The sequence below is a fragment of the Aythya fuligula genome, chromosome 17 (assembly GCF_009819795.1).
Source record: "Aythya fuligula isolate bAytFul2 chromosome 17, bAytFul2.pri, whole genome shotgun sequence".
NCBI classification, from domain to species: Eukaryota; Metazoa; Chordata; class Aves; order Anseriformes; family Anatidae; genus Aythya; species Aythya fuligula.
In genome coordinates this window covers 8,598,079-8,624,714 of record NC_045575.1, presented here as the reverse complement: position 1 = coordinate 8,624,714, position 26,636 = coordinate 8,598,079, and the positions used below count along the sequence as shown (strand labels likewise).

The window sequence follows — 26,636 nt, the reverse complement described above, 5'->3', positions numbered from 1 at the left end:
CTTGCAGACTCTGAGGGTTATGAAATTCAATGCTAGGAGAGTTCATATTGTTCCTTTACTAGGTTTTCCTTGAAAACAAATTAGCCAGCGATCTATAGCAAAGGAAGGACAGATGCTGCACTATGCTATATGCCTGTGGCTTATTTATTAGGAAATGAATCCCAAGGAAGTACGAAAAAATAAAAACAGAAACCCTGTCTGTCTCTAGGTCAAGGGCCTACATGGGAAATTCAAACCTGATTCCCCAGAAGAAATTACCTACAAATTTTACCTGGGTATTCACCCAGCAGAGGATTAGCTACAGTAACATCTGAGTTATCAGGCCACCTCCCTTTTTTTGATGCCATTTCATGATATGCAAATTTTATGAAATTCAGCTGAATTGAGCAATGAAATAATCATATCTACAGATCTTTTTTTTTTTTCACCTGCCAAATGGGAGAGATTCACTGTTACCATCTGTCTAACAGATTTTGAGTCTGCAAAATAGGTGGAAAGGCTGTATCTGTTAAAGGGAACGGCTGAAAGAGTCTGTTTTTGTTTACAGTTATGCTGCTGTAAATTTAGAGCAATTCTAGTGATGTTACCAGAGCACTGTGAAATTGTAAACATCAGAACATGGATCTGTATCGTACCAACAGTTGTATTATGGATCTACAAATCACAGTGGTTTCTCTGGTTCATTTACAGTCACCATAACATATACTATAAGTATATTGGAAAGAAAAGTATAATTTTAAAGAATATTAAAAAATTCTATCATAATGACAGTTCATGAATGAAATGCAAATATATAAAAACTAATGTTAGGCAGCAAATTTAAAATGTGGCCCCTGCCTCCATTTCCATGGAAATTTTATTGTAAACAAGTCCTTGTAACAGAGTAAGTTTACAGTCATGTTAGAAATCTGTCTACTAGCTATTCAACAACACATCGTCTAGTCCAAGTTAGCAGAAGAAAAACTGCAGTAGATTTCAATAGAATGTAACAGAAAACAATGCAGTAGATTTCTCTTAACACCGGCTTAGCTTTAAACACTGAATCAAGCTCAAGATTCTCAGTGTTGTTAGGTTTTTCAAGAGAGAGTAAGAAATGAACTTGCCAGGAACTAGTGACCACCACAAAACAAATACACAGAAGTATACAATATGCCACAAAGAGAGAATGAGACAAAACGAATTACACATGACATACCACTGATGTTTCTTTGATGTGTTTCTAAAAGTAGTTACAATTTCATTAAGAACCTATTTATTTACCAGAACTTACTAGAGAATGTAAGTCAAGAAGGTTCTAAGCTAGAAGAACATCAAAGCTGCAAACTTAAATGCTCAAACATCAAATGCTGAAACCACGGCTGCCTATATAATGTTATTCATGGAACTCACATGTTAAATCAACACATACTTTTTTCTTCATGCGCCAGTCAATATTTTCCTTTACTGTCACTACTCAATTTATGGACTAATGCTTTACTATAAAATTACTATTTACAAGCTGCTGAAAAGGCAGAATTACTAGTTTCTTCTCAAGCTTATAATTATCGTATCTGAGTATTTTATTGGCTATATTTGTTTTCCCAGCATGTTGTCGGATGAAGAGGTACTGCTACCAGCAACTTATAAATGGGAAACAACACAATGAGAAATTAGTTAGAAGGAACCCAGTAATTCTAGGTACCCAGTGTAGCTACTTAGGACCTATTTTTTCAGCACATGTATTTATTTAGCAGTTTTAATGGGTTTTTGAAGTTGACACTGAACTGGTGTAACAGCTCTGAGTAATTGGACCTACTACAAATCAAATCACAAGGTTTCAGATTACGTCCCTTAGAGAAAAGTAAGGAAGAACACGGGACTACCTATGGAAATTTTCATTTAAGAAACTGATTAGGAACCAAGAAGGACCACAGACACACATAGGAATCTAGTATAGTTACTCAGAATAGTATTCAACTCCTTTAATCACATGAACAGTCTATTTTCCTATAATTCTATGTTTCATTTGTTTCACATTTTCCTCTCTCTGAAGCAGATGATGGCAGTGTTCCTACGGTTGACAGTCTTATTTATCACATAAGTCCTCGTTAATCATAGAAAAATCATTATATTCATTGAACAAGGCCAGAAAACCCATGGAAAAAAAAAACAAAACACATCACTACAGTCTGAATCAAAATATACAGAATCGAGACATTCAAAATAAGGTTAAACCAACAATATTCTGTCATTTATTCACTGAAAATCCAATTTAAACTAGCGATGCTCACAAACTTTACAACTGATGTCACCCCCCCTTTTAACATATACCTTATTAAAAAAAATAAACTAATGACATATTTTGTTGCTGTGAATTGAACAAAACCTCTGCTACTTCTAGAGCCAGTCTGTCCAATACCTTTGGCATCCTAGGGCATAAGTAGTTATTTTTGCCATTTCAAGTGCATGGTAGAATCCTCAAAAGACATTCACTTTTGACAGGCAAATTTGTGAATTTGTAAAGAAGTAAATAAGTACATGCAGAACAAAAGACTGCGACAGTTTTTTCAATAAGTCAAGGTTTATCTGATCTAATTCAAAGCAAGAACACCAGACATCTTTAAATACTTTGTTGAAGCAGAACAAATTCTTCTTGTTTAGAAAGTAAAGGACGTGCCATGGACCATCATTTTTCTAGGTCTCATTAAACTTTAGTGTGGAATCTGCTATAATACGTGCCTACTTTATGCTACTCAGCTTAAAGAAGCTTCTAGAAAAGCACCGACACTCCTTTTAGTCCTTGATTCCAAAGAAATGGTTTACAGGAAGGCTTACAATCACCCTGTCTCCAGAGAGAGCAATGGTACAAGAACATCTCTGCATATTTCATTACCAAAAAAAACACTCTTAATTTTTTCATACTGTATCTTACGGAAGACCAGTCATTTAACCAGTGAAGTGGACCTCACGGGATGAGCACTGATTTGCATCTAGATCTGAAACAAACATTTGGATGGCAATTACGCAATCTTTGTTTAGGCAGAACCTAAAGCTCCAGTATCACCAATCAGGCTCCCAAGACTGAAACTTTGTACTTTTCTTTTTCTTTTTCTTTTTTTTTTTTTAATTTACACAAGGGTAATTCTCAAAAATTTGATTTCTTCAAGTGCTCTCTTCACTTATTCACATCATCAGCATTTTTGTCAATGCACTTTTCTATTTTAAATATTCATGTTTTGAGGAAGGAATAGAATGATTTGAATACAGAATGGCTTTTGTGTTCTTAGAACAAGGTGACATTTCTTTGATTCACTATGGCCTTTTTTATGCTAAATTTTCTCTTGAGCAGAATAGCAGTGGTAACATTTTAGAACAGCTGCCTTGCTTCTTTTTACCCAGGAGTAAACTGAGCAAATTCCTTTTTACCTCCACCCTACTTTTATTTAACTCTCACCTCAAAGAGAATTTGTTGAAGGACTTCTTTACAACCATCATGTAACAGTGTGCGGCTGAAATCTCATCTCAGACTGGACCACTGGATATTCTGGGGAATTTAATGCCCAAATGTGGAAGACCCACTCTAGACACTGTATCCCATGGATTAGCCAATGTAGCAGGTAGTACCAGGAGAAAATTCTAGTAATTTCTATGTTCTACTCTGCTGTTACTACTGTGTCTATTTGTTGGGGACAGGCACGGTTTTGGGTTTGTCCATTTTTTAATAGATGCCCTCATCTTTTGCATTATTTGTGGGGGGAGGTGAGAGGGTGGTATCTAATAGTTGCTGAAGTGTTCAGCTTATTTTGTGACCACATAGATTGGAAATGTGAGCACTCTGTATTATATAGTTTCTCTCTTCCCTCTACTAGTAGAGGGAAGGTGTAATTACACTCAGGGTAGTAACAGCTCTAGTCCTGACTGCAGATTAAAACAGCAAGAGCTGTTTAAACAAGATAACAGGATGAAGGTGAAAATATAATTTAAGCCTCTAATATTTTTATAAAATGGATTTTTTCAGCTTGGCTGAGTAAAGACTAAATAGTTATTTTCCACTGTATACTACTTTTTTTTTTTTTCTTTTTTTCTTTTTTTTTCATTTTGCAGTTAACTTACTACATCATTTGCTCTCTTGGAATTGCAGAGAGGTATTAACCCAGTAATCTACATCTAAACATCCCCAGAAGCAAATATACTTCCTATATTTCCATGTCCCACTCACAAACCAGTATTTAAATTTAAATAGTGTTTGTTGGATACATTCTGCGTTTTCTTCTAACCTTTTTCATTTTATTCTGTGATACTGTTCTTCATCTTGTAATCTTTGGAGATGAAATTCATTACCCTAGCATGGAAATACAGATACACAACATTCACATTCTCAGTGCAGAAATCGTATAGCTACAATCACAGCTGCTCCTTAGCAAGGGCACATGACTTTGATTCAACATCCTCATTTTCATAGCATGATAAAAAAATAATCTTGCATTGCAAGGGTACTGGCAAAATTCTGTGGATGAATGTTTAGTGTTAGGCCAGTTGCTGACCAATGACAACGTGTAATGATGCAGCTCCCTGGTAAAGTGCACATCGCCATAAAGCTTGAAAAGGAATTACCCTACTTGTGATTCAACAAGGCACTGTTGAATGGCCTTCCATTGTGCCATCACATCTGCTTGTGATGTCACATTGTAAGTGAGATCATTAATCTGAGCCAGCAAAAAATAGCTCGTTTTAGAGAATGTGAGTGAACAGCACAGGAAAAAAAAGAAAAAGAAAAAAAAGATAAAAGGGGTTTTGAACTCGAACTTAGTCTTGTTGCCAAGGCTCTGCTAACATTGAGCTACTGCTAAGCAATGCACGAAGCAGATTGCTACGTAGTAGAATTAACAAGGGATTCAAATCAGGTCTCTGCTATTTTGTACAGTGAGGAGATAACAGCATTATGTAAATAGTCAGCAGAGCACAGAAAAAAAAAATCTCACCTTTCCTCTCTTCTACCCACACAACCAACAGGATTTCTTCATACTCTGAAAATAAATCCTGGTGAAGAAACAGCCTGCATTTCTATTTTTCCTTGCACAAAAAGAAAGTATCTATTCAAGAACTCCAAGGTGGTCTCCTGAGATCCCCTAGCAGTGGCTGTATGCTCTCGCTGCCAGGGACACACTTCTCTTCCCTTCTCCCTGCCCGCAGTATTCAACATCTACCAGCTCTGTATAATGCAGCCTGCTGCAGTCAGGCAGATTTTGGGTTTCCTCGTTTTAGTAATTCTGTTGTAATATTTGAGAGAGGTTATGGAATGACTGTATACCTCAGTGCACAGACGAATGAAACAAAAATTAAGACAAGGTTGAAAAAAATGAAAACTAAACTTAGTTATTTTCTTGTTTTCTTTATCTTGACTTGTAGTATTCAAATATAGGGTTTTGCCTGATACTTTTCCACAATCTCTACTTACATTCAAAGTCTTTGCAACAGTTGCACAGTACTTAACAGTGCTTGTTATTGTGACAGTTGATTTTATTCTATGACACCTTCAAGTCATGCTGATGCTACTATAAGCAATGAAATTGGTTCATCAGAATCTGTGAACATGAACACCTTTTAAAATATATTTGAAAATAACATTTTAGAACATGCTAATAGAATTATCTCCAGAAGAATACTGCAGAATTCCAAACTATTCAATTAAATTTTAAAATATCACTTTTGTAAAGTTTCCAATTTCTTTCACTTATTGCAAATAGAACATCTGATATGAAAGGCAATTAAAATTTCACCCCCTCAAAAAGACTCCCATTTGAACTGTGAGTACATTTAAAGTACTGAAATAGCCATAAAACCTCAACATTCTTTTAATCATATAAAATATAACTGGAAGCAGGAAATACATGTATTTATCTATATTTTTATTCATGACTCTTACTCAGAGTACCTATTTTGGTTATTTTATTCATTACAGGGAGAACTGAATCCTAAGCACTACTGAAATCATCCTAATAGAATAAATGGGCATCCTAGAAGGTCAGCTTTTCTGATTAAAAATACAAGTCAAAATCCTTCAGTGGCCACTGCATGCCCAGATTCCACTATGATAATTTGACCCTTGAGGAGAACGGAACACTGTATTTAACATAAAGACAATTACTAAAAAAGTATGCGGAGAACAGACAGACATTATTGAGGTATACACCTCACTATTAAAATATTTGCTATGTAGAGACTTAATATAAAAAACAAACAAACAAACAAAAAACTCAAAACTAAATACTTTGGTATGTCAAAATAACAGCATTGTCACTTCCAGCTGTAGATGTCAAGAATATTGTACTGACGTGTACATGAAGTTACTCTCAAAAACTCAAAGCATAAAACAGATGACCAGTGCATAACAATTAAGAGCTGTCAAAATGTTCGTTAGTCTTTACGTATAAAACCAGCATGTTTTTTAGTATGTTTAACAGTAAAAAATTTTTGAAAGACATTTGGAAAGAAAGTAACATACCACGCTGTTAAAGCTATTATCTCAGCTCTGTGTGTAACAAATATCCTGAGACATTTTTATGATGCAAAAAGTGTTTAAATAAATATCTCTTTCAAGAAGCTTTCTTTTTATAAACCATACATCTGTAGCTGAGAAAAGCAAGATAGATCAAGGAAGATTAAGCCACTGACGCAAGATGATAGAACAATCAAGAAAACAGCTGAGATGATGGTTTTATAACACAGAAAAGAAACATTATAATACAGAGAAGTTTAAAAACTCATACAATCAGTACAGATAAGGTATTTTGACATATATCCTTTCATATACAATTCTGTATTGTAATGTTGCAACTCTGGACTCAGCTCTGGGAGCTGGGGTCTGTAATGTAAATATACGATATAAATGCCAACAGTGAATTAAGAGCATCTCACCAGTAGGAACTTTAAGACTTAAGCCAAACTATGCTTTGTTTATAGATCTGGTGAACACAGAAGATGTCAGAATTATGTTAATATCTACTTAATCTAACATTTTTTTGTGTTGTTCTGTTTAGCAACCCAAAGTTAAATCAACAAAGTCAGCAGGCAGAACAGGACACAAACACAGAGAAAAAACAAACAAACAAACAAAACTATTAGAGATAAGATACTTTGAGTAAACTTATTTGAGGATTTATAGAGCAACAGCTAGGTTGCTTATTCTGGAAGGTGCATTTCCAAGTGTCAATCGTATTACACAGCTGTTTTCAAAAGTGTTTTTTTTTTGTAGTTTTAAACATTATCCTCTGTGTAATCAGAGATACTGCATGGCCTAATCATCAGCTACATGGGGATGATGACAGAAATAACTGCTTTACATTTACATCTTTACTTTAAAGAACAGTAGGGATATTTTATCTCTAGGACCTATTTTCTAGGGAAACCCTTTTTGTTTCCAGTTTCTACTTTTGGATCATAGAATTACAGAACGGTTTGAGTTAGAAGGGACCTCAAAGATACCTAATTCCAAAACCCCAGCCATGGGCAGGGACACCTCCCACTAGACCAGGCTGCTCAAAGATAACTAACTGTGCAATTTCCCTGTTGTTCAGAGGAGGATCATGATCTTAATAGGGAAGCAGTAGAAGAAAAAGAAGCATTTGTCAAGCTGTTTCAAAATCACTGATTGTTTCATAATGAACATGCCCTAGAATCTTAAAAGAATTACCTATATTTATGGCAAAATGAAAAGGCAACTGGCAAAAGCCTTCAGGGGAGAGAGGATTATAATTTTTCTAAAATCTTCAGATTAAGTTTGATTTGTAACTGACTGAAACACTATTCGTAAAATCCACATTCAGAACAGTTTTCAACCAAATCTGACTAACCGCTCATAGTTACCTTCCAGAGAAGCAAGATGCTATCAGCTTTGAAGTAAATCCTATCCCACAAAAAAATATGGGACAGAACTCTTTTCAGCATAAATACAATTGCGTAAATGCTAAAATCAGACTATGCATGAATCTTACAGCCTTTGACGCAAACTTGAAAACACGTGAGCTAACTTTAATAAATAATACTTTAAAATGGGAGAAAATTAAAGCAAGAATCAAGATTCACATAAAGACTTTATGTGTGGGCAAAGAGTTCAGATACCAGGCAATGAGCAGTGGGAAAATATAAGCAGTCTACTATAGGGGTAACAAACAAGTTCAATGCATAATCGTTTTGGGGAGCCACAACTGTATCTTTACTTGATAGCTTCACTTTGCTTGGCACCACATCGCTGTATAACTGATGCACTCTTGGCAGGAACTATCATCCTTCTACATCCACTAAAAATAAAGTGATATAATGATAATGTTCAAGATTAGGGATTAATTCAGTGAAATGAAAGCAATCATATTGAAGAGCAAGATTGGCTTTTCCCAGTTTGATAGATAAATCAATTTTTATCTTCATAATTTCTTAGCCATCCAATACATTTTCCCCGATATCTTTATTTTTGATAAATGCTTATGACCTTATGACACACTAATGCTTTTGGTTATTACTTCCTTTATTGTAAGGATTTGATACTGTTATATAAACACGGCAGTTTTTCCTCTTAGTTTAATCACTTGAACAAGCGACAACGAACTGGGAATTGTAAGGTGCATGACATGAAATACATCTCGAACCATCATCCTGGATAAATGCATGATAGCTAATAAATGGAAGTTAGAAGAAGTGGGACATTATACTGGGTTTTTACCGTTAGCTGGATGAAAATGTATATTCTCAAAGGATTTTCTAAAGGAGATGCTGATTTCTCCAGTGAAAATGCTGCATAGTATTCTCTAATGAGGCTTTTAAAGTGAGTTGTTATTGTCCTCTCCTAATCAGTCTCTTATAGAGAAACAAATGAATTCCTTCTTTCTATGGGCATTATTTTATATAGAAATCAGGCAAGACTTGCAGGACCTATAGTAGGAAAGCCTCCCAAGGTATTATTATATAATATTATGTTATTTCTCATGAATAGATGGGCAGCAAAACAGACTGACAAATCATGTCATTCTAACTGAAGGCATCAGCCCACGTCACTAATCAGTAAGCAAGAAAACTGATACGTCATATTATGGCTGTTGTAAATTTCTTTACAAACTATTGGATTTTTTTAAAGTTCATTTTAAAAGCATTAACACATTGGAAAGGGACTCAATTACCATGACAATCGGTTGTCCAAAAGAAAAAAACAAATTTCAATAAGAGAAATGTACATGAGAATTAGCAACTGAAATTAGCCATATACTTTGAAATTCCAGTTTGATTTAAAAATCAAGCTTTTTTGTCAAAGAACATTTACATTTGCATAATATGAAAGTTAAAAATCTGATTACTTTAAATAAAATTTGAAGACGTTAACATCAGGCATGCCTTATAAGAAGGTGATGTTTTAGAATGTGCTATGTAATACAACATCTGAAAAACTGGAAAAGCTTTGTGTAATGGACTGCACAGAAATTGACTGTTTTAGAAGTTTGTTGTGTTCATGAAAACTGTTCATAAAACCACTAATCTATGATGCATAATATGCAGATGACCAAAAAGTAAAGAATTCTCTACACAGAAATGATTACATTGTAAATTGGTAGTCTTATTCCAACGTGCTTTCCTGTGAATCTGTTTTTTGTGCTTCCAAAGTAGAGCAATCTTGCATTTAGGTTATCTGTTCTCTTTGTAAATACATTTACAGGTGATAGCTCTGGTGTTTCCTCTAGAATTATGTGACAGCTGAATTTCTCTTTCAATTTTTTGTAAACCCTGCCTCTGCTTAAACCATTCTGCTACAAGTCTGCACCCTCTTACGTTGTACAAGAGCTTCCCTATCTATATCGTTCTTAGGTGCATTTGCTTGATATATAGAACTAGTTCCTAAACAGTAAAGTCATCTTTATGAATCAGAAAGCAAAGTCTTCCAAAAAGGTATCATCCAGGATCCATGTAACAATGAAGGAAACAATTGAGGAAGTGCAGGATTAGTAAGGAGAATGAACACCATTAACATGTAGCAATTAGCAAATGATGTATAAATATTAATTGCAGGAAAGCAAAACAAACAAAATACGGATCCTGGCTTTGCTCATATTAAGTTCACTGGTAATAGTATTCTCATTCACTTTATTTGAAAAATATTGTTATTAAAATTATGTCACCATCTGCAGCCCAATCCGCTGGAATTCTATAGCATTTATCTTATTCCTCAGTAAAACAAAGACTTCAAATATTTAACCACATATATGATAGTGTAAAAATAATAATTTTCATAATCTAATTTTATATTTTGCAGAACTGTTTTCTACACCATTCTTACTTACACTATTGCTAATCTATTTGTACTAATAAAACTAGCTGATTGTTCTAGTATGTCCGTTGGGCATTTATGACATTCAGTATTTCCTACAATTTGTTTTACTTCTGTCAAGCACAAGCTTTTTATTCCTTATCCTTGAACTGTTCTAGCATCTTCTAAGATAATGAATAATTCACTGTGATAAACATAACATAAAAAAGAGCACCAAAAAGCAGCTGCTAATAAATACTGGAGTGATGGAGAGGGCAAGAATAAGAGTAAGAATTAAAGTTAACCACATTCTACCATGTATCCATGATCTTTCATACTTGAAGAAAATATAACAAATCAACTGAGGACCTAATTCCTGTCACAAATAATTTAAGAATTCTAATATATAAAGCGATCCTATTTAGAGACAAAATTATTCATGTCCTAGTGGCCTATTCTCTGACTTCTGCAGAAGAAAAAAAATGTAGAAGGTAACATTAATACTTAACCATTTGCTAACAATGCCCCAAATAGCTCATAAAAATCTAGCATTCTGTCCAAAGTCAGATACAGACGTTTGTGATGTCTTCCTTGTAACAACAGTATCGATTTCCTACTTTTATTACCCAGATACACATACAACATATCTTACAGCAAGGTTTAGTTATGTAGGATGACTTCAGCTGCTCTAACGGTTGATATATCAAAATATTCATCTGAGTCATCTACCCTTTGATTTTTCTCTCATTGCTTCTGAACATGTGATCCTATTGCATGCCTTACACAGATCTGGACTCCTCTATGAGGAAAAAATCAAAAGAAATGCTATTTCAATCTGGAATTTATCTAACCTACGCTCTAGCTTTTTGTACTTCTTTTTTATTGAGGCTTTTGCCTTTTTTGTTGGTCCTTCAGATTGCTAAGTACCTGATTAGTATACGAGTTTGTTTTTGTTTGTTTGTTTTTTGCTAAACAAAACAAATTAACCTTTTGAAATGCTTTAAGTCTCAGTCTGGATTTCTGGATAGCAATGAAGCAATGACAGCCAGATGCTCTGCGGCACAGTGCCTCCAGGATATTTTAGACACAGCCACATTACATTTAGTTTTGTCAGCCTTGGATTTTTTTTTCCTTTAACTTTCAGAATCCAGTTAATTTTGATTGTTTTCCTTATTGCAAGTATGTTTTGTTGTTGTTGATTTTAAATTTTTAATAACTGCGTTCCTTTTAAATATGAAGAACAGAAAAGGCACAGTGCAAACTGCCATCAGAACCACTGCCAGAATTCATGCTATTTGACTATACCTAATATTAAAAGGCATTATAAAATTTAGTCTATTCTGGTAAGTGCAATGACATCCCTAGCCAATGTGATCAAGGCACTACTGCATAAACGTTTACAGCAATGAAATTCGAACTGATTTTGGCAAACATGAATGGAAAGAAGCTCTCATTGCAGTGTCACAGTTGCTGTGAGAAAGCTCAGCTTGCTAGAAGCAGTGCTAGCTTTGGCAGGACCCAGCTGAAGCAAAACTCATTGTCGACTGATATGACACTCTACCATGCCATGTTGCCAGGGAAACAGCAGAAGAAGAGAACATAAGGTTGTTAAACTGGAGGGGTTCTGAAAAAAATGCTCAGAGCCAGGCTGTCCTGAAGTAGATGTGGCATACCTATGAGATACCATGTTATTCTATAAAATTAGTTTAGTCATAAGCATTCTCCTCCAAACTAATGGATGGCTTGATGGATTCTTGCTTCTAAAAATGCCACTTCTGTTACATGGATTTTATGCTAACTAGTGTTAAACTATTATCAATAGTTTGTTTCTACTGATGATAAATGGTTGGTGGTTGGTTCCTATTTATAAATTACAATATGACCAATCAGTAAGTAATGAGAAAAAGCACAGAAACTGGACTGTGTATTTAGAAAGCAAGTTGTTTCAACCAGTTTAATAATAGAAAGAAAGGACAGCATCAAGATCAAATAGCTAAAAAATTAGTGACAGGAGTTTGAGAACTGAATTAATTGGAGGAGTTATTCATTGTCTGCTAATTTTGAAGTATAATCAGGGGACACTGTCATTGGTTGACAGGTTTGAAATTCAACTAAGCCTATTAATAGCTATAAAAAAAATGAATTTTGATGCTCAAAAGTCTGTCCCGAGAATCAGGCTTAAGTCTTGGCAATGCACAATAAACATACATATATATCTCCATGGAATATACATATGCTGTCTCATCCATTACTTGTCATGAGAAAGAAAAGAACAGTCATCGAATGACAAAGATCTGTCTAACCTCAAATCCAATCTGCGGTGAGACAGTAGATAGTTGATGGTTAAGAAACAAAAAACAAAAACAAAAACAAAAAAAAAACAGACACCACCACGATGAAGAGGAGAGAAAGAGCAGTCTTATGGTGCTCCACAGGACAACAACGGTCAGTGACTGGTCCATGGACAACGTTGCCCTGACAAGATGGTTCATTTGGCCCACAACTCCTCCACCCCAAGTCATTCTGGTGGTGGCAGCAGTCTGCTGCCATCAACTCTCTTATTCTGTAGTCAGTCAGCTGTGCAGGCAGGGTACCATGCACAAACAGAATGCCTGTGCTTCAAGTGTCCAGTAAAGCCAGTCACTGCTGAGAACACACAGGGCTTACTACAAATACACACTCAAGGCCTTCAGCACACCCAGAAGTGTGATCTCTGAGAAGAAAGGAAGGATGCTGACTGGCTGCTGCTACTCCCAACAAATAAATATAAAAAATAAAAGCACATCTGACATGGCTAGAAAGTATTGTACATGCTGATATATAGTGGAGAATCCTTTAGATAAGTATTTTAAAATAGAACACAAATACATATTCCATAGCAGGGAAATACTGTAATAAAAAAGACTGAAGATACGTAAGATTTTGTAAGAATAAGTATAATTCTCTCCTATTATTACTACTACAATAATAAATTTTCAGAAAAAAAAATAGATTTAAGTTGGGTTGATCAAATATCCAGGAACCTCCCTCTTGACAAAGTTCGTCCTAGTATTAAGGTTAGTATTCTTATAAACTCTTATTTGATTATATTCCCCTAAAAACAAAGGTCACTTAATACTAGGATCTCTTCCTTTTTTATTTTTTTTATTTTTTTTAAATAAACCATATTTCTGTTGCTTTTCTCACCACAAAGTGAAAAGCTAGAAATGTATTTAATACCTTTAAGAAATAACAACGTGAAATTCCAAGTCTATGCACCAAAGCCGTGGCAGATAGCTGACACTCGGTTCCACATAAAGAAAACCCAAAAGAACTATGAAAACCAGAGAAGTGGATACAGAAAAACAAACCATTACTTGTGCAAGGCACGTCACCAGGGATGATAGTCATACCCGAGATAAGTATCCAAGGATCTAGTCCTCCAGCATGAGAACAAATGAAATTTCCTATTAAAGGATAGCATAGCAGAATAAATATCAGAACTACTACTGAAAATATCAGTAGCAGGTCAGACTAAACAGCAGCTTTTTTATGTCCTTTAGAAATATATTAAATAGCGTAAATTGCTGAGCATCTACTGCTCCTCTACTGCCTCCTCCTCTGAAGGAGTTGTCCATCAAATCCTGCTCCTCCCATCTCTAATCAGTTGTTCACTCACAACAAACCTTTCATTCTGTAGCAGCCTAGTTTCTTATGGAAAGACTTTGTCAAAATCCTTTTTGCAAGGTAAAATACAGTCAGCATCTGGATTCACTTCCCTGCATGCTTCTTGATCCACCCCCTCATCTCCATCCCCCCAAAGAAACCAAACCCCAGAAAACAAAGAAACGACCACACACAATCAACTCTAGAAGGTATGATTTCACTTTGTATGAGCCATGTTGTTTTATTCCCACTATGTTTTTGTTTTTTTCCTCATGTACTTGCATATCCTAGTCAACGTTACTAGTTTCTCCCAGTTTTTGTCCTCTGCAGGTAGACTAGCAACAAAAGCTATTCATGAAAGCTATTTTAAGCACTGTTACAAGGAATGCGATGTTAGTAGTAATACCTTCAAGATGATTAAGTATTTGCTACACGCCTTGTAATGCTTTTCAAAGAACGGGCACTTACTATTTATAGATTTCACACATGATTTTGTCTTCTCTATCATTTAACTTGTTACTAATCCTATCAAACCTTGTAGGGTTTTTAGTATTCAAGACCACTTCTTATTTTCTTGTCAGACAATTTTCATAGTTAAAGCTTGTCAACTGTTTTCCAAGTTCTTCTGTTACCAGCTTCCAAAGTAGATAGTTTAGTAAGCGAATGGCACAGGGCAGACGTGCCCCTTTGGTGGCAAGAACAGTGAGTACTGTAGCAATTTGGGAGTAAAATTTCAGATCAACCTTTTCCCCTGTCCCCCATACTCCCTAAAGAATGAGCAACTCCACTAAACAATGGCAATGGCAACAAGAAGAGTTCTCTCCACCACACTCCATTTCAGGAAGCAGTGCCTTCCTACACTCACAGCTCCAGGAGCTGTATCTAACGTCTCTGTTATCCTTGTAAGTTACAGAGCCTTTCAAATTCACACATCTGCAATAATACATGTAAGCTAGTTCACGTTATTTATATATTTTGTTACCAGCTAAGGCCAGCTGTCTACCAAGTCAACAAGGATTTCAGAAACCCTGTTAAATGTATTGGAAATACATACTGGAGAAGTGTTCTAACATCCTGGAGGATTTTTGGATTGTCATCCCAACAGTACAGAAAATTCAGGTGTATGCAAAGTTACACTTCTACTACTAGAAAAAAAAAAAGATGATAGAAGAATATATTTACCCAAAATGAGATTTTTTTAATAAAAGAACAAAATTCAACCAAATCCACCACACCAAAACTCATTGCAAAGTTGCACAAACAGTAGGGATCCTCCTTGTTTGTTCTGGTCTCTGCTAGTTTTTAAGGCTTATTGGACTTCAGGGAATAGCAGAGTTGCTTCTTTTCCAGATCAAGATGAATTTTTTTCTTTTCTCTTAAAGTACTTAGTTCCTGTGATTATTAAGTAGACATCATGTAGTATTATGAAAATATACAAGTGCTTCTCTGCCCACTTGAAAACTACTGCACATATGCTCTGAAAGGTTTGGTCATGATTGGCATGTATGCACATATGTTCTGAAAGGTTTGGTTATGATTGGCATGTATATCCCACAGTCCTTAATAGTTGTTGAATTTCTTACTGTTCAAGAGGTTCCACAAGGACAGTTAAATAATATTTTATTAAAAATCACTTATTAAAAAGCAAAATCTTGAGAGTTTCATAGCAAATAGCCATCTTTACATAGGAGAAACCTTTATTGCTCTGGTAAACTCTCCTTCTACCTCCTATATTTGCTTTATGACATATGCCCTAACTTCACTTATTTTCTATGAGAAAGTGTTTTGGAAGATCTTGACTTTCCAACACAGTTGATCAAGGCTGAAAAAAATCAGTTCCTTTCCTCCACAAGTTAATTTCTTATAGATGAGATGCTGTCAAGATCATACAATCACTTTCTCTAGCTGTGAAACAGGAGGTGCTTTCTGTTCATACTGACTAAACTAACCAGACAGCGGCATTGGCTTTTCTACCGACTCATTACAATTCTGCAAGTGCTTGGCAGGTGTCTCTTTGTTCAGGCACACTACTCTAGTGGATAGTTTAACTCTCATTACAAAAAAATTATCTGCACACTAGATTAATAGGCATTACTGAAATCAGCGTTCTGTTGGGTTGTTGGGTGGGGTTTTTTTTGTTTGTTTGTTTTTGTTTTGTTTGCTTTTTTTTTTTTTTCCTTTTATAGTTTGGGGGGTGGTAATGTTACAGAACAGTGTATTCTATTCTTTACTTAGGTTCTTTTTATTTACCTGACAGTATCCATATCTCTCCACCTCCACAACTCTGAGCTTGAAGCCCATAGAATACTTAGGATAATTCTGTCCTGTGTGTCCATATGATTTTCAGTTACATTATTCAGCATAATTAATCTTCAGACTTGCAATAATATATAGTAGAAAGCATTGCAAATTAGATCTTAAGTGATCATTCTTTTACGTATTTTCAATAGCTTACTGATATTTACATATTTTAGAATATATATGCTTGATAGAAGCCTTCAAGCTAGAGTCTTGAAGATATCTGTGTAAACTTAAACTTTATAAAGAAAAATATATATTGCTTTCAGACTGAAAAAAAGGCAAGGCTACAATTCCATTTGCAATGCTGAAAGATTACACATATGAATGCTGAAGTCATCTAGGCTTCACTCCCACGCAAAATTCTCCATGAAACATCTTGAAATGGAAATGCTTTGCAAAACCAAGAACACCTGAGCAGTTTAAGTCAATCTTTTTTCTCAGGTTCCCAAGAGACTTACTTTGTCAGAAAGATGTTTCACTTAAATCAACATTTGCCAATATGGATTTTTACCACTGATAAAGAATGCTATTAACATACATATGGCCTTTATCACAATTCCTTCTCAGTGTGTTCAAACAATTGGCCTATGACAGAAGACCTTCCAAGCAAATTACCACCAGATACTTGAAAGGCTCCATTATGATCCCAAAGATTTGGTTTGCATATAAAGATTTGGTTTGCATAAGGCCTGCTGCAGTCTGAACTATTTGCTGCAGTATTTTGTCATCTTTCATCTGCATTCATCTTCTTTTGAAGATGCTACACTAAAAATGTAACCTCAAAAAAGGCTAAAGTGTCATTTTTCCACTCACATGCAATGGCTGTAAGAAAGGGAATAAAAATTAACTAAACCTTAAGTTATTTGCAAGCATTTTTAACATTGATATTTTTAAAGTTACTGAATTACTGCCATTTTCAGAAAAAGGAGACATACGTGCATCATGTGAGTCTTGTAGAACTACTGATCTCAGGAATTAAGTCATGCATTCGTATTTAACTTATTCATTATTTACTTTATTACTGTACTTTTGAAGAATCTTTATTATCTAGAATGCTGTTGCAGCTATACACTGTACAAGGAAATTGAAAAGTATCCATCGTATGTAGTAGATATGCAACACATCTGAGTGCACACAGATGGAGACTTTCAAAGAAACTGCAAAACTACTTTTTATGGTGAGAGGCAGGTGTAGTAACATGAGAGAGTAAAGATTATTTAACATTCTCTAGCATCACATTAACTTAAGGAGAAAAGTTTGAATAAAGATGAGACGGATATTAACAGGAAACTCCTCCTAGGCACAGGATTCAAAGGGTAAAAGCGAAAAGATCACTTGAAAAGTCTAACAAGCAGATGGTGGATGCTAACATTATCAAAGGCCAGAGGTGACATCTTACTATAGAATAAAAGATGGAATAGGTCAAGCAGCTGTTAAGGACCTTGGAAATTAAGACATGTAATGTGTTTGATATAATGTGGTAGAAATTAGTGTGGGGATATAAAAAGCCCTTAAGGCAACCTTCTCAGAGTGCTCGTCAGGAATAATAACTTTGTTATGAAAAAAAAAAAAAAAGAAAGAAAGAAAGAAAAGCATTCCAAACATATTCTACAAACCAATTTTGCAATCATGTCAAAAAGAGACAGCACCTGTACCTGGTTGAGTCGTATTAGGTATGTGCACAGAAAGATAAAACTATGCTTGCTGCATGTTAGGCAGGAAAGCACATGTAAGATTGTGGGATTGAAAATGGACACAAATCAGGTTTGCAGATAACCACAGATAAACAGGAAAATACTGTTATTCTGGTGAAGAAAAAAAAAAAAAAAGAAGGGTTCTGTCTTCCACTCATTTTTTTGTCCTCACCCCCCCAATTTTTAACATATTTCTTAATCATTATTTCAACACATCTTCAAAGACAAGGCTTGTGTATAGGTTTTATCCAATTCTGTCAGCAGGAAACATGGAAGATACTGTATTCTTATAGATTGTTTGCTTAATTGTCACAGTAAGTTATGTTTGACAGTGGATAAGTTTCATTTAATAGTTCTCTTCACCATAGTTACTACACTAGGAAGCATTTTAGGAACTCAGCAACCCTATTATTTGTAGGTCTTCTTTTCATGAGTCTCCATACAGCAGTTCAAGTGATCTGTCAGTGTAGGTTCTCTTTTAGTTTAGCTATCAGAGCTGTTTAACGCTATTGTGTATTCAGCACACCTAGAACATGCAGTGCTCTCTCAACAAAGAAGTTATGGTTGTGTTTGGATTTAAAAAAAACAAAACACCACCACCACCACACAAAAACACATAACTACAGCACAGAAAGATGGGCCAAACATAGTTTTTTTTTTAACACTCCCCCCCCCCCCTTTTTTTTTTTTTGTTTTTAAATGAGTACATAGTCAAGATCATCCTGAAATGCTGTTAGTAGCCCTCCTCCTCTTTGCCACTTAAGTGGGAGTTTCAGGAAGACAACTGTTCTCACATTTTTCATCCGTGCTCTTATTTCTCCGCAGATCAAAAATGTCTGTAGATTTTTATTTGTTTTTGTATCAGCAAATACTTGCACAGCAGTTACGGACACATAAGAGCTGAGAGACAATATAATTCTGAATTTCATAATTCAGTACTGCTATAAGTAGCAGCAACAAAAAACATCAGATTGTAGAAAAAGAATTTAAAAAAAATCATAGATGAGCTCTCCAGGCTTTCGGAATATATTGATTTTTCTCCCCACAGTCTACTTCTTTTTGATTTTTAAATCTGAAATGCAAGGCAGGAAGAGTCTGAAGAATTGCAAAAAGCCAACATTGCCCTAGTCAGTGTCTAGATTTAAATAAGAGATGTTTTTCTCAGCCCCTCTGAAAATGAATAGAAAGAATTAGGGGCAATGTTTCTCATGTCAAGAGGAGGTTACCAAACAAAAAATCAGATACAGTGATCTGTTATGAGGCAGTGTCAGTACCAAGACAAGGATGCACAGCCAATGAAGCACATGTCTGCATGTAGGACAGCAAATGGTGAATCAGTTCGTACAGTACAGAGAAGGAGATGGAAGTGCAGTGGATTAGCAGAGGAAAAAAAAAAGCAGTACAGAATAAAAGAATTAGGAAATACTACATACAGGATAAGCTATACTAACAAAAGCAAACAAGAAGAAGCTAATTCAAGCAAAGCTGACAAGGAATTTGTAGAAATTCTTCACACACACACCAAAAATTTGCAAAAGTCACTTACGGAATTAAATATTCATTGAATAGGCTCAGACACATGGACACAATGATGGAAGTACAACAGAAATCTAGACAAACCTGAGAATGCCACTCAAAATTAGTTAACCTTCTTCTCGCTAAAGTAATTTTCTTTGATCTGATATTTCTCAGGGCCTTTTATTTTAGTCGTATGATGTATACGTGGAGTTGAAGATGACTGAATCCCCTAATCTATTAAATATTATTTCAGATCTAGCTTTAAAATAAAAACTTAGCAGGATTCCAGTTCCTCTTTACATCAAAGTCGCATGCAATCAAGGCTCTTAACAGCAGTCAGTACAAACTGAATCATAAGAAAAGCTCAAAAAGAGTACCAGAAATGAATATCTAAATTCCAGATACTGACATTGGTCTTATTCATCTCTCTGGATTCAGTGCATTTACTACTAACATAACCCAGTGGAAAATCTGGGATATGATATTTCATTTACAAGTCAAATTCTATGATTAAAACATAATAAGATTAATTTATTTTCTAGCCACTAGTTTGGGATGTCTGTACACCTTGCTGAGATGCAAATACCAACATGTCTATATACTTCAAAAGGCATAAAACCTGAATGATTAGCCACATAACACTCGTAAGATAATTGTTTTTCCATATCTGATTGCCTTCATTAGTTTAACTACAGATCTGCCCTGTCACACTCATTAGGAATTATTCCTTCCTACATTCCTCCCAGAGCACTATCAAAAGACGCTGTTGATCACAGCGTAGTAGTCAAAAACATTACTGTGACTAACAAACTAAATATTAGAACTTGTCTTAGAGATGAAGAGGAAGAAGAGGTTATCTGTATTTAAATTCAGTTTCCCTTTAATAGCGGTTGAGCCTATGGGTACAGAATAAGGTGTTTTATAAAGGAGAACTTCTTAGTCTTTAATTTGAGAATTCCCAAAAATTCAGTCTGGCACATTTTCCCCCAGTCTAAGTGTTTCTCAGGCCTGCTATTCATGGATACCAGCAAACTGTAGCATTGGTCAGCAGAACGTGAACTCGAGAGTGCCTGCAGTGCTCTCTGCAAAGCAGAAGTTACTACAGCGTACAAATCCAAACTGATCCTGGCATCGGAACGTCCCAGGCATGCTCCCCAAGGCAGGCAGATAGACAATCTACTGTGTAAGCAGTGACCACAACCAAGACTGTTACGAGTAGTATTACGCCTCCACACAACTGAAACTACATTGCCTATTTATTTTCAAAGCATTCTTTTTTATTTCCCCTTGAGTTTTCATAGGCATTTAAGTAACAGACCTCAGAACAGAAGCATTTGAAGTTACTCATATCAGAGACACATTTCTCCCTCAGAAAAGTTGTTACATTGTAGTACTGACAGATTTTGTTCTTTCCCTGCAGACTGGAAGATGAGTGTTATGTAATCCTGCACAATGTTTAATTTAATGACTGTACATTTTTACTTAACATGTAGATATGTGAAGTTGCTGGAATATTCAGATACTTGCAGTTGAATGCTCAAAACGGAATATATAAAGCAGACTGTTTTACCTAGAGTAAGCCAAATTGAGCATCCAAATGCTAGGTTAGGTTCTCAGTAAATATTCTACCTTCAGATTTAGAAGCATTATTTGCCATTTTTTCTGGAAAGGAAACATGAAATCGTAAAAGTTACATCCTGTGCCAAATAGCATTTAGATGTGATGTCTGGTGCTAAGTCTAGAATACATTTTAATCATGAATAAAAGAGTTTCACATTAGTGCAGTTCTCCCCTTCTCACCCTTAATTCATCAAGAGGATTGTTGTGCACGTTTCTATTCTGGATAAGTATGATGGCTTAATGTGTTTGCAAACAATTGGACTTCGCTTGCTATTCTAAATCACGAGTTTGGGAAATTGGGGGGGGAAGTACATGGCATCTTCGGATGTTTCCATGATAGCTTATTTTCTTACCAAGAAGAGAAGGTCAACTATTATCTTAAATATGAAGGTGCCCGTTTTTCTTCCACAGCATAATTTTTATTCACTAAAATGTTTCTGTTTCCTATTCTAAGTCTATTCATAGGTACAAACATTTTCTCTGGTAAGATAGAATGTTAACTAGGAGCTCATAACGAGCATTCCATTTGCAATAAATTGGAAACATTTGGTCAAAATTCAGCTTAGGCAAATGTTCTTGACAATAATATTTTTTTCCTTGAAGAATCATAGAAAGTGCATGCAAAAGGGATTCAACCATATAAGGCAAGCTTGTAAAACAAAAGGATTATTTCTGGAAACTATTCTGTAGTCTTGGTTCAAACCTAAGTATAATTGCTTCTCAAACTTATCACTTAGCTCCTTTTAAATAAGAAAAAAAAAAACTCTGTAAAAAAAACTATATTAGCAACCAGAAACTGGCAACCTAAAACCTTGACAACGGAGTTAGAAGTACAAATGGATTGAAATAATTTCACATCATTGTATGAATAATTATAATAGATTGTATAAAATGATACTTTAACAATCAATTTCCTATGTGCATGGGATGTGCAGGGAATAGCTTTATGTATTATCTTCAGTGATCTTCTCATTTTATGCTGGTTTGGGGGGAAGGAATTGGTATGTAGAACCCAGATCTTGAACAGACAAGACTTCACAGAAGAGTAAAAATAAGCAAACAACTTTTTAAGTTAACTTTTTGCTTTTACAGTACAGATTTTAATTCTTCCTAAGGGCGGCTATTTTCAAATGCAAATAGAGCATGTTTAGGAACCACAAGATGATAAAAATCATTCTATGTTTCTAGCTAATAAACTCCCATCTCTTAAGCACATTTTACAAGGCTGTCAAACAAGAGTTTAAATAAAACCCTGTGAAGTTCAACTCAACCAAAGTAAATGTGATAGCAAATATGTAGCTGCGTACATGTAAGTGTGCTTAAATATTTCCATAGTTACTGTATTTGCATGCTGTGCAAACCAGAGACTAACAATAGCATTAAAGGGGAATTAAACAGAAGTAGTTATTCATTGGACAAGGCAAATCAGCCATATAGACAAAAGCAAAGAACATTTTATATTTAAGGTTCCATTTTAATTAAAAGCTGTATTTGATTTAAAAAAAAAAAAAAAAAAAAAAAAAACTAATTTCATGTTATCCCAAATCCTGATAAAAATCCTAGAGACAAAAAGAAAAAAAAAAGAAACAAGTTTCACTATTTTAGATTCAAGGTTTCCTAGGACTCACAAAACAATGCCCAAATTAATCATCCTGTACACAAGGATATACACTGTCATAAGTGATATTTGAAATAATGCTTAACCAGATAAACTTGAACATATAGCAAAAAGCACAAACCAAAAATTTCTGCTGTCATTTGAGGAGCACCTCAATAATAACATCAAACAATTACATTTTTAAAACCTATCCAATTGGGATAACTGTCTAAACAAAGGGAAGAGTCCGAACACTGGGGAGGGAGAACGGAAAAGATATATCAAGGGAATAAGGAGCAGAAGATGCACTTACTGTTTGGTTATCTTCATACAGCTTCAAGTCATATCCACTCAGCTCCACACAGAAAATTATTGCTGTAACCCCCTCAAAACAGTGGATCCATTTTTTGCGTTCAGATCTCTGTCCACCCACATCCACCATTTTGAAAGTCAGCTCTTTGAAGGTGAACTTATTTTCTACAATCCCCGTGGTCATGTCCCGAGAGCGCAGAATGTCTTCCACTGTAGGGATGTAGTCCAGTGCTGCGATCCTTTCTAGGTCATTTAAGTAGTATGCAGCATTATCCTCTAGGTGGTACTCGTTGGAGCGACAGAAGCACTCCTGCACACCAGGGTCTGCCCAGAGCCGTTTCATGACTCCCAGAAGCTCAGGAGTAATCTCGCCCTTGCTCTCAGCTGGGCCCGTCAGGGCAAAGAGCTGTACAGCATCATATGCTCTGTCAGGATTGTGAAATTCTATCTTAAGGGTGGCTAGAGCCCGAATGATGCGTGTGAGGGAGTCAATTGCATTATAGATAATCAGAGGTTTGTATTCCTTGCAAGCCTCCAAGTTAAAGCCACCACTGTGAATGATTTTCATCTGCTTTACAATAGTACTCTTCCCAGAATTGCTGGTACCCAGGAGAAGGAGCTTGATCTCTCTTCGTTGTCGCTGACTTTCAGAGCGCAGGTGGCGGTCAATCCTCCGGGACCGCCGCGCTGCCTCTTTCTCCTCAGAGCTTTGCCTACATCCCATGGTATAGCAGGCTGTTACAGAAGGGAAGGGCCAGAGATTGTCTCAGTTTCTTCAAGTCTCCGTGAAAGATCTGTGGTGTCTTCCAGCTCTCGTGCCAGGTACACCTTGTACAGAAAAAATCCAATACCTACTGGTCCAAGAGGCCTGTACCACCTAATTCAGTTCCAGCAGGGATGCAAACATGTGTAGATAAGCAACCACAGAAATAGTCTCTTCAGTAGATCTCATGGCACTCCCCTTTCCAGTGCATAAACAGTGGCACATTCCTGTTACTGAAGGGACACTTCCCTTTGCCACAGTTTGGCTAGGTCCATCCAATATTCTTTTCTGTTCTGCATAATTATTTTGCTGCCTTCTGTCCAAAGGTAAGGAGCCGCACTTTCACCTTCTCTGCTCTAGCCCTCGTCTCCTAATTGTATTTTCTGGTTGCTGTGGTGATGCTGCTAGATAGCGCTGACGCTCTTTTCAGTGGTGCTGTACTTTTGTTTCTCTTCCTCCACTTCTTCAGCTGATCCAGTTCAGCTCAGTAAATCTATGCTTTCCACCTGCCAAACAATGAGGGGAAAAAATGAATGAAGTGAGCGACTTTGCTTCCTTGCTACTGTTTCCCAAACAGAAACTACAGATGGAAAAATACGTAAAGAAAAGCAAAAAATCAAAACCCCAGCAAAAATGTAGTGACAGCTGAAACTTGCAGACCTAAGAAAATGTGGTTTCTGAACAATAGTAAATCAAATCTCGTTTTCAAGCCTTCTGCGTTTTATTATCTAAACCTACGTGAAAACAAACAGTGCTGAGCTGTGTCCCAATTTCTCCCTCAGCAAGAGTTTATGGCAGTGCTTTTCCTGCACAGTCCTGTTCTGACTGGTTTTCCTGAAGTAGAAAAATGAAACAGTCACAACTACTTTTCCCAGTCTCTCTATTTATATCAATATCTTGTACTCAGATGTCCTCCTGAGTTTTCTTTCATCTTTTCCGTTTTGTTTGCACTGAACATTTGAGTAACTAAATTAGGAAGCAAAATGAGGTGATTAAGTTTGCTTCATGATTTTGTGAGAGCTACTGATCTTTGCAGAATTCCACAACATATCTTCCTTCCCCCGGACACTGGTACAGTTAAATATACTGCCTGCACCTTACATAATCAATCAAGTGATATACTACTATGACAAACTTTGTAAGTTTCTTCCCATAGCGATAGTGTTATTAGGCCTCTTCTCCTCCATTTTTACTACACAAGTTCTGAGAGGTAGCGAAAGTGAACAATGACCAGAAGGCAAAAGGTTCATACAAAAAGCACAGAAAATGCCATCCAAAGCAAGAGGTGAAAGCTTTGCAGTGATTTTTAGAGCAATTATTATTTCCCAAATTAGGGTTTAAGCCTACTAGTTAGAGCTCTGCGAAAGGCAACAGCAGGAAGCAGTTACCTCTCACAGAGGGAAAACACATTGCTAACAGCTGATTGGTGACAACTTGCCTCTTTTCTAGTAAGGGCTTGCTGCTCCCACTGAGCTCTGAGCATGCTGGGTACCAGAAGTCACAGCTTCCAGCTCCTCATCATATGCTGACCTCAGCCCACTTTGGCACCTATCCTGCTGTCTGCTTGCTTGCATCTGGAGGGTCTTCAGTGGTTTTCATTCTTGTTTTTTTCCCCAAACTAGACTGCATGCCATTGGCATACCCTCAGAGTAGGTTTTGACCCCTTTCTTAACTCTACTAAAGGCATATAATTTCCATGACATTTTAATAAGACTGTCTCTCAAATTCCCTTTTAAATGTTGCCCTAGAAACTCTTCAGAGGTTTTTCCTGCATTAACTTACTAGCATTTCAACGTAAATGGGACAAAGCATCAAAATCCATACTGAAAAGGATGATTCCACACTGACAGGAAAGGGAGAGAATGATCCAGGCCAGATTATTTAATATCTAGCTTTCATGAGGAAAAAAAAAAAAAAACAAACAAACAAAAAAAAAAAACTACTTGCTTTGTTTTGTTTGTCACTTACCTTGCTTTTACTTTCTTAAGCATAATGACAGCATTTTTAGTGGGCAAAAGATATTTCAGCACTCAAAAATAATCATGTGTAGTTAAGTATTTGCAGTGGAGCACTGGATTTAACAATGTGTTTTTCCTTTTCTGACATCAGTTACATTGTGGGATAAGATTCACTTTTATAGATATACCTTCTATCTGCCAGCCTGATGTATCTCATTCCTAATTGGCCACACTGCCGTAGTTGGGAGGAAAAAAATAAAAACACACACGACTTCTATTTCAATATAATGTACATTAATTAAAACACAGTTTTATAGCACATGCCTTGTAGGATACTGTTTCACTATTGGGAATTTCAATTCTGCATTTATCTTGCCAAAAATCAGCCATGAATTTCAGCAAGATCTTGCTTTACCCTTCCCAGAAGTGCCACCATAGTAGAGGAGTTATACCAAATAATAGTTCAAGCTAGATTTAAATGATATTACTCAAGATACAGTACAACAGAAGAGCTTCTTCAGGGCAAGAGGGGAAGGGGGCTTCACAGAAATAGATAAGGACAATTACATCAGCTGCAGTCTGAAGAAGGGTTGTATAGTTGAAAGAGAGAATAAAGCTCAGCTGTTTTAGTTTCCTAGCATCTTAAATTTTCATGAAAAAACATATTTCTTTGAACATTTATAGAGGGAGGGGGGTGGAAGAGTGGAGGTAGTCAATTATATATCTAGAATTCCACTCCTCGGGTAGTAGGAACAAGTGTAATGATCTCAGGCTACCCCATTTAACAAAAGGTATTACTATTCTTCTGCCATTTATGCATTAAATCATTGTCACAGTTGGGCTATCCTAATCTTAGTTTCTGTCTTTTGCATAGCTTTCTCCCTAGAGATTTTTAAACTTACTGATCTCTTCTAGTTTATGATGGGCTGGCACGTGGCAAAGTAGAGTCCACGCATCT

At 36.0% G+C, this 26,636-nt stretch overlaps 2 protein-coding genes across 3 annotated transcripts in view; one reads left to right on the top strand and one right to left on the bottom strand.

Moving 5' to 3' along the window:
• RSPH14 (radial spoke head 14 homolog) overlaps window positions 1-26,636 on the top strand; it is a 92,151-nt gene that overhangs the window by 28,545 nt on the left and 36,970 nt on the right. The window lies entirely within an intron of this gene.
• The window catches only part of GNAZ (G protein subunit alpha z), a 66,274-nt gene that overhangs the window by 18,034 nt on the left and 21,604 nt on the right, over window positions 1-26,636 (bottom strand). For both annotated transcript variants that reach the window (XM_032198915.1, XM_032198914.1), the window contains exon 2: window positions 22,959-24,226. In XM_032198915.1, the coding sequence (XP_032054806.1) occupies window positions 22,959-23,681 (723 nt within the window). In that variant the 5' untranslated portion in view covers window positions 23,682-24,226. The remainder of the gene's footprint in view (window positions 1-22,958; window positions 24,227-26,636) is intronic.